The following is an 8,469-nucleotide window of genomic DNA, read 5'->3' on the forward strand; positions in this document are numbered from 1 at the left end:
CCCCAGAGAAAACCTGGGCTAGAAGCACGCCCTGGAGCGAGAGGAGTCTGAGGGGGCGCGAGGCCTGGACCACAGACCCTGAGACACCTTCTGCGTTTCCAGGGCTCTAAGCAATGAGATTCTGGGCCTGAAGTTGCCCGGCGAGCCGCCGCTGACTGCCAACACAGTGTGCTTGACGCTGTCGGGCCTCAGCAAGCGGCAGCTAGGCCTGTGCCTGCGCAGCCCCGACGTGACGGCGTCCGCACTTCAGGGCCTGCACATTGCGGTCCACGAGTGTCAGCACCAGCTGCGCGACCAGCGCTGGAACTGCTCTGCGCTCGAGGGCGGCGGTCGCCTGCCGCACCACAGCGCCATCCTCAAGCGCGGTGAGCCTGGCGAGGCGGGTTTGCTCCGCGGAGGCAGGGGACTGGGGGCAAGCCGAGACGAACGAGGCGGGAAGAGATGGGTTCACGACTCAGGGAGGGGCCTCTGTGGGCATTCCCCCCGGGAGCCGCATGGAACTGGGTCTGGCCACCCGTCTGGGACCCTGAGCTTCTGATTTCCACCTGCTCGCTGCCGGCAAGGCAGCTGGGTCCCTGCTCCCCTGCCCTGAGGCCCCCCTTTCCTGCCTCCACACAGCTCGATCTGGGTTGCACCTGTGAGCAAGAGATGCCCCCAGCCCTGGAAGCTTCAAACGCCCCCCCATTCCCTCCCTCATGTTCACCCCCTCCCTCTCCTAGGGACAAGCCCAGGCTGGTGTCCCCAGAGCTTCAGCGGAGGTGGGGTGCCGCCCCCAACCGTTTAAGGGTTAAACCTACTCCCCTAATTGCTGGGGTTCCCAGGAGCTAAGGCTGGGAACAAAGACCCTGATGGCTTTGAAGCAAGGGAGCAGCCCCCTCCTCTGTGCTGTGGGGGCTCCAGGTGGCTCTCATCTGAGCAGGTGAGGAACGGCTGGAGAGATAGAGAGCAGGTCACTGCTGGCCTGGTCTAGGAGGTATGGTCCGGGAGGCATAGCTGCCTCTTGCCAGGCCATACTTGAGTTTACTCTTTGGAAGAGTAAAGATCCATCCTGGGCTGAGCTCAAGGGTGGGGGCAGTACTCTGGGGACTATGGGGTTAATAGGCAGCTGCCATCTGCGGGGGAATTCCCAAGACGTGTGCAAACAGCTTCACTCCTGGAGGGTTGGGGTTGGGGGGGATCAGGAGGCTGGGCCAGGAGCCCTGTATCCTGAGGTGGGAAAGGCCTGGCCCCTAAGGAAGTGTTGTCTCTCATCATCTTAGGGTTCCAGAGAGCCCCTGCCTAAAAATAAGTGAGGAACCCCATCTTTCTTGTAATGTAGGGGAAGGCTTTGATGCCCAGATGAGACGCACATCTACCTAAGCCTGGGAAACACTTGTCATCCTGAGCCTCTATGACCCCTAATACAAAACAAAAGAGCCAACATTATGAGAGGGCCTTAGGGAAAATCACCCCCACCTCTCTCAGTGTTTTATAGAATAATAGCAGGTTAGGATAAACATAAAGGGCAGTCTTAAGGACAAATAAAAAACTAGAAACTGGAAAGGGGAAGGACAGCTCCAGTGCTCTGGGAATTTTGGGGTGGTGTAGGGTAGGTTGGTTAAAAGACTGATTAAAATAATCCTGAAGGAGAAGAAGAAGAGGAAAAGGAATAAGAAGAGGAAGAAGTAGAAGAAAGAGGAGAAGGAGGAGGAGGAAGAAGAAGAGGAAGAGGAAGAGAAAGAGGAAGAAGAAGAAGAAGAAGAAGAAGAAGAAGAAGAAGAAGAAGAAGAAGAAGAAGAAGAAGAAGAAGAAGAAGAAGAAGAAGAAGAAGAAGAAGAAGAAGAAGAAGAAGAAGAAGAAGAAGAAGAAGAAGAAAAAGAAAGAAAGAAAGAAAGAAAGAAAGAAAGAAAGAAAGAAAGAAAGAAAGAAAGAAAGAAAGAAAGAAAGAAAGAAAGAAAGAGAAAAAGAACCCCAAGGGCCCTGTTTCCACCCCACCAAGCTCCCTGCAGGGCTGGGGAATTTCTAAGGCTTTCAGATGTAGAACTCAGTGAACACATCTTCAAAGACCACAGGGACTCCCTCTTAGTTATCTCCCAAACCCAGTCTTTCCCTCTAGGCCAGCTCTTTCAACCACACCTGCAAATCCCAGACTTCCAGAGCCAGAATAGGCCTCAGATATGGTCTCAACCCATCTTTTCACTTTGCAGATGAGAAAACTGAGGCTCTGTACTTTTTTTTCCTTCTCCTGTGACTTTCTCTCAAATTACTCAGCTAGTAATGACAAGGTCAGGATGCAGTTAGGAATTTCTGGAATTGGAGAGTGACTGTTTATTTCCTTCTGCCTCCCTACTTTCAGCTGCCTGTCAACCTTACCCCCACCATCGCACTCTTTTCATCCCCAGGTTTCCGTGAGAGCGCTTTTTCCTTCTCCATGCTGGCTGCTGGGATCATGCATGCGGTAGCCACAGCCTGCAGCCTGGGCAAGCTGGTGAGCTGCGGCTGTGGCTGGAAGGGCAGTGGTGAGCAGGATCGGCTGAGGGCCAAATTGCTGCAGCTGCAGGCCCTGTCCCGGGGCAAGAGTTTCCCCCACTCCCTGCCCAGCCCGGGTCCTGGCTCAGGCCCCAGTCCTAGTCCCCAGGACACATGGGAATGGGGAGGCTGTAACCATGACATGGACTTTGGAGAGAAGTTCTCTCGGGATTTCTTGGATTCCAGGGAAGCTCCCCGGGACATCCAGGCACGAATGCGAATCCACAACAACAGGGTGGGGCGCCAGGTACGTGTGTGCAACTTGTCCTGAGTCTCCCAAGCTTTCCAGGCCTGGCTAGAGTTTAAGAAAAGAGCAGAGTGAGAAGAGATGTGGTGGGTGATTGTCATCATATGAGTGGTCTCTAGCAAGTCACTTAACCTCAGTTTTGCATCTGTAAAAGGGTCTAAGGAAACCTACCTTACAATGTCATTAAAAATGAGCTAGAAAATAGAGCCCCAAACAGAGTGCCTCTGTCGATGGCAGTGGCTCATTACGTAGTAGTTATTATTATAGCTGCCTTTCCTACGGAATTTAGGGGTGGTTTGGGCTAGACTCCCCATTTTAGCAGTGCACACTCTGGAACAAGCATTGGGACTGGGACTCAATTGGTGTTGAGTCCTGTTAGAAGTTAATTATCAATTGCAACTTTCACGAGCTAGTGATTGAAAATGCGCAAATCCCTCTGCTCTAGCTTCAATTATCCAATCATAAAATGAGGGACTTGGGTTGTCAGCCAGCCTCGCAGTGCCCTTTCTCTTCAGATATTCCATGGTCATTCAGTTGTCCTCGCCTCCCTGTGCTCTCTGTTCCCTCCCCTCTCCTGAGCCTCTGTGTTCTACCCATTTGCTGCTCTTTCCTTTACCACTTCTCCCTCGTATGCTCTAGGTGGTAACTGAAAACCTGAAGCGGAAATGTAAGTGCCATGGCACATCAGGAAGCTGCCAGTTCAAGACCTGCTGGAGGGCTACCCCAGAGTTCCGGGCAGTGGGGGCAGCACTGAGGGAACGCCTGGGCCGGGCCATCTTCATTGATACCCACAACCGCAACTCTGGAGCCTTTCAGCCCCGCCTTCGTCCTCGTCGCCTCTCAGGAGAGCTGGTTTACTTTGAGAAGTCTCCTGACTTCTGTGAGCGAGACCCCACCGTGGGCTCCCCAGGCACGCGGGGCCGGGCCTGCAACAAGACTAGCCGCCTGCTGGATGGCTGTGGCAGCCTGTGTTGTGGCCGTGGGCACAATGTGCTCCGGCAGACACGAGTTGAACGCTGTCATTGTCGCTTCCACTGGTGCTGCTATGTGCTGTGTGATGAGTGCAAAGTCACAGAGTGGGTCAATGTGTGTAAGTGAGGGTCAGCCTCAATGCAGGCTGGGGAAAGGGAGGGGAACTTTTTCAGCCTTTTGCTCTGATTTCTGTCCAAGGTCAATTTTGGCCCCTGGAAACTCAAAGTATCTACCTGGAAACAGCTTTGGGGGTGGTGGGGGTCAGGTAGAGTCTGTGATGTGTGGCCTTCTCCCCTACAGTTGGAAGGCCTTGGAGGGAAGATGTCACCACTCTTCTGCTACTTAAATACCTGAATGAACTAAGATGAAATGCACTGTATTTCCCCCTTCTCCCCAACCCTGGGGCCCCCTTAACTCTGATCCATATTTCTTGTGGCTGGAGAGTCCCTATAGTTTGACCACTCTTCTGAGGGCTAGCCCCAGGCACTGTGTGGAGCCATGAGACCTGTATTCAGAAAGAGACCACTCATTGCATTTGCTGTTCCCAAACTCCTCTACCTAGCCCGTGCCCCATCTTGTGGGGGTAATGGAAGACAGTGGTAGAAAGGTTTTTCTTAGAGCAGGGACAGAGTGCTATGGGTGCTCTCCCCTGAGTCCAAGAGTCATCTGTTCAGGCCCTTAGAGAAGCCGTCTTCCCTCCATTCAGATATTAAAGGGGATCCTCCAAAGGAAGAGTTTTACCTATGACTCTCTGAGCCTCTTTTTATTCCTTCAGGAGGAGGGGTGGGAATGGATAATTTATTGTACTGAGACTTGTTCTTGGTTCATGTTTGTAACTAAAATAAATTAAATTACTGGACTGGTGGATGCAGGTGGTGATATTTCTGCCCACACTTGGGATTTCAGTCTATGGCTTCTTTTCCAGATGAATTCTACTACCCTCTTACAGTCAATGACTTTATTTATGTATATCGTGCCTGGTTCCACAAAGGATCTGAAGTGGTCCTCAGTGATTTAGTTGGCAACTTTTAGTGTGAAAAACCAGGGCTAGAGATCCAAACATAGGCTGTATTTATTCTCTATGTGCCTCAATTCCAGATTTTGCCTTGGTCACTGCCCTAGAACAAGGATTGGCCTTTTTTCTTTTTCCCTGTAAAGGTCTTGATAGTAAATATATTAGGCTTGTGGGCTTTGTCACAACTACTTAACCCTGCAATAATTTCTCAACTCTGCTGTTGTAGATCAAAAGTAACCACAAATCATACATAAAGAACTGGATTTCCAATAAAATTTAATTTACAAAAATGAACTGCAGAACCAGATTTGGTCCTCTGGCTATAGTTTGTTGACCCCTGCCCTACACCATGAGGTCATCTCTGTTCTGGGTTTTCAAGTCCTGAAGTTATCTCAACATTGAATCTGGACCCAAAGAATGAGCACTTTTCTCTCTGGCTGTATCTGGTAGATACAAGTCTAATGAGAAACATATAAAAAGGATTCTTAAGCTCAAAGGGGGAGTTGATTTTTGTTTGTTTGTTTGTTTTTCTCTGGAAACCAGCAAAACCAGTACATTCTCCCACTGAGTTATTTGCATATGGATTTTGTCCTTCCTTATTTAGAGCTCTTTTGCATTTAATCTTAGTGAAATAATTCCTTTATTTCTTTTAGGAGATAACTATAACTAGAGAAAACAGTTTCTTTTATTCCAATCTTTCTTTTCCTAGCCCAATGTATTTGAAAACAAATCATTACCTTTCAGCTAGAAAAGGGATATGCACAACACAATTAGCACTTTACAAGTGGGGTTGTAAGAAACTGACTCTAACAGGTCATCTGCTTGGTCAGGGAATGTAGAACTCCATAGTTCTCTCTACTCCTCTAAGCAATAGATACATCTGATACTCAAATTACTCTAAAAATCAGGTGAAATGATGGGAGCACCAGGGTAGTAAGGACATTTTGAGGAGTGTTGGGTTAAGGCAGTACTTTACGGCAAAATTTCATGTTCCAAATTTCCACTTGAGCTTTGAGAATTCTGGTTTTGGAAATTTGATGGAGGTGGGAGGCATCTTATCTTTACTTCAGGCACTGACTGAGCCTGGTATGGGAGAGAGGGATGCAACTAGAATGGACATAGGATATGAGAGAATACTGATAAGAAATAACCAGAACGGGAATTTTGCACACTCAGGAAGAGCAAGGAGACTCTCCAAGGGAGTCAAAGCAAGAACATTTCAGCTTTTTCCTGTTTCCTTCCTCTGTACTCCCTTTGGCTCCTTCTCTCTTTCTAGCTCTCATCTTTCGTCAGACACACTCTGTGGCAAACTTAAGCCCCAAACCACAACCTTGAGAAATTCCAAATGGATTTTGTCAGCAAGGCCAACACCCCCCTCCCCACCCCTGCTGCCGGCACACGCGCTGGGCTCAGGCCCAGGCCTGGGGTCAGTGGCAGGAGTGGGAATGTGCAACCCAAAGAGTGGGGTGGCTACAATTTCAGCTTTTACTTAGCTCCAATGGAAGCCAGATGGAGGGAGAAAGACCGATGAACTGTAAGTCAGGCCTCTTTGCCTCCTTCAGCTCTGGATGAGCCCTTCTCTCTTAGCCTTTCAAGTAGTTGGGAAGCTGGGGAGTGTCATAACTGGCTGATTGCCAGCTGGACAGCACCCGCTCCTGTCTTTGCTAGTTTGCTCCATGGTAATCACCCAGTGATGCTGCAAGACACTTTCCTCTCAAGACTCCAGAGGGCTGAAGGACAGGGGACTGGGATTCTGCAGTCCCATTCGTCACTTCTGACTCAAATACCACAGTACTTGCTGCTAATCATATTGGCTGACACCATTTGCATCCTTTGGGCACACCTAAGACCTAATCGCTAGAGGATCTGAATGACATCTTGGGCGGGAACACTTACAGGTTCTGCCTCCTATCAGAGTCCCACAAGGCATGTTGGTGTGGTGGGTACTTGGGAAGGGGGTTGTAAAGTATAATTTTCATGATCAGTGTGGGTGCATAACCTGGTGGGATGTTGCTAGAAAATTCTGGGAAAAGAAATGGAAAGTGTAATCATGTGGAGGTATCATAAGGCCCACTCTAGGCATCTGTAATAACACTGGAGGAGTCTTCTCTTCTGCCATTTAAATAAAACACAGAGTTTAGCAGGGCAAAGGCCCTTAATGGCATCAGCCCAGGACAGATACAACTCTGTTAATAAACATGCTCCTTTTTATCCATCTCATACCTCACCATCTTAAATTTGGATCCTCTTGGCTTCACATTCCATGTTATTTTCCAGGTTAAAATACAAGAGAAAACAGACTGGGATTAGAGGAAGAGATTGGAGAATTTGTATACCAGAGATTAATTGGGACAAGAGGTATACATAGTGTGGCTATGTAAACCAGCCTAGTCCTTCTTAGAAAGAGACAAGAAACAAAGTAAAAAATCCAGAAAAGCAACAATTTTGGTTCAGGTCTTAGGGAAGAGCCATGTGTTCCCTTATACTACTGTGGAAAGAGAGAGGGCACTTAAAAGTATCTTCATCTGTTCTTGGCATTACTACTGCTCTCCTATCACAGCCATGACTGTTCCAAGGCAGCTTTGCATGTCTAGACCAGGTGAAGAAATGAGTATGAGGGAAGTGGGGGTTGGCAGGAATATGGATGCAAAGTCTCTCACTTTCCTTGGGATACTGAAATTCGTAATTATCTGGGTACATTTCCTCAAAGCACATTTGAATATTAGGCTTCAACCGTTTGTCTTTCACGTTCCAACTTTCTACTTGGCCCAGAGTTGAGTTTCCTTCACTCTTTTAAATTCATCACTCTCTGTTTCCTTCTCTATAAGAAAGGATCTCTTGATTCAGACGCCTGAGTAACTCAGTCTTAGATTAGGAGTGGTAAGCAGCAACACTGCTGTAGGGAGGGCTCTCGCGGGGAGATGCTGCTAACTCTGGTTAAGAAATAAAGATGTGGTCTGGAGGACCTGGCTTTGCCAAAGGAGCACACCCTCACCCCGCTGCCTCTCAGCCCAACCGCAGTCTCCAGTGTCGCCAGCACGCGACCCCAGTCCTTAAATTTCAGGTATGGCCCTAGAGCTTGTGTTGTCACCTTAGCCTCCACTGCTTCATCCTCATTCCCGAGCTCCCACCTCCAAAGCCCGCTGCCTCCAACCCCCATTTCGGCCCCCACGGGGGCTTCAGCTCTAACACCCAGCGGCCTCTGCTGCAGCCGCTGCCATAGTGATAGATCTCGCGAGAACTGCCGCTCGCTGCCGCGCAGCTCTCGCGCGATCGGGGAGGTGGGAAGTATCCCAGTCTGGGGGTGGGGGTGCGCGGCACAGCTCTTGTCGCCGTCGCGGCTTCCGGTGCTAGGTAGAAGGAAGGAAGGAGGGAGTCAGGGAGCGGGGCCAGGGGAAGAGCTGCGCCGAAATCGGCTGGGGGAGCCGGAGGGAGTGGAGTGAGAGCCAAGCGGAACCTGCGGAGGCGGCGGCCGCAGCGGCGGAGCTTGGAAGCAGGAACAGGTGAGGGGTTGGGGAGGGAAGGCGGGTCCTGATAGAGGAGAGGCTTGGGGTGGGGGCTGAGGACATAAAACATAACCCCCCCCCCATGCCTGGTGCCAGGCATGGGGCGGTGTGGTCCTTCCCACCCGAGAGCTGGGAGAGGGGGCGCCGGGCCAGCCTCAAGCCTACCCCCGCATTTGAAGGACGCGGAGCTAGAGTGGGGGTGGGGGTTGTGGGTGGGGGGC

The 8,469-nt window shown here is 50.2% G+C and overlaps 2 protein-coding genes across 2 annotated transcripts in view; both read left to right on the top strand.

The window, feature by feature from the left end:
• The window catches only part of WNT10B (Wnt family member 10B), a 6,648-nt gene extending 1,599 nt beyond the window's left edge, over window positions 1-5,049 (top strand). The window contains exons 3-5 of the mRNA XM_006916821.2: window positions 103-365; window positions 2,382-2,755; window positions 3,395-5,049. Coding sequence (XP_006916883.1) covers window positions 103-365; window positions 2,382-2,755; window positions 3,395-3,853 — 1,096 coding nt within the window. The 3' untranslated portion in view covers window positions 3,854-5,049. The remainder of the gene's footprint in view (window positions 1-102; window positions 366-2,381; window positions 2,756-3,394) is intronic.
• Window positions 5,050-8,075: 3,026 nt separating this feature from the next.
• The window catches only part of ARF3 (ADP ribosylation factor 3), a 16,836-nt gene continuing 16,442 nt past the window's right edge, over window positions 8,076-8,469 (top strand). Inside the window, exon 1 of the mRNA XM_006916822.3 lies at window positions 8,076-8,245. The gene's annotated coding sequence lies outside the window, so the exon portion shown is untranslated. The remainder of the gene's footprint in view (window positions 8,246-8,469) is intronic.

The sequence above is a fragment of the Pteropus alecto genome, unplaced genomic scaffold (assembly GCF_000325575.1).
Source record: "Pteropus alecto unplaced genomic scaffold, ASM32557v1 scaffold196, whole genome shotgun sequence".
Taxonomy (NCBI): domain Eukaryota; kingdom Metazoa; phylum Chordata; class Mammalia; order Chiroptera; family Pteropodidae; genus Pteropus; species Pteropus alecto.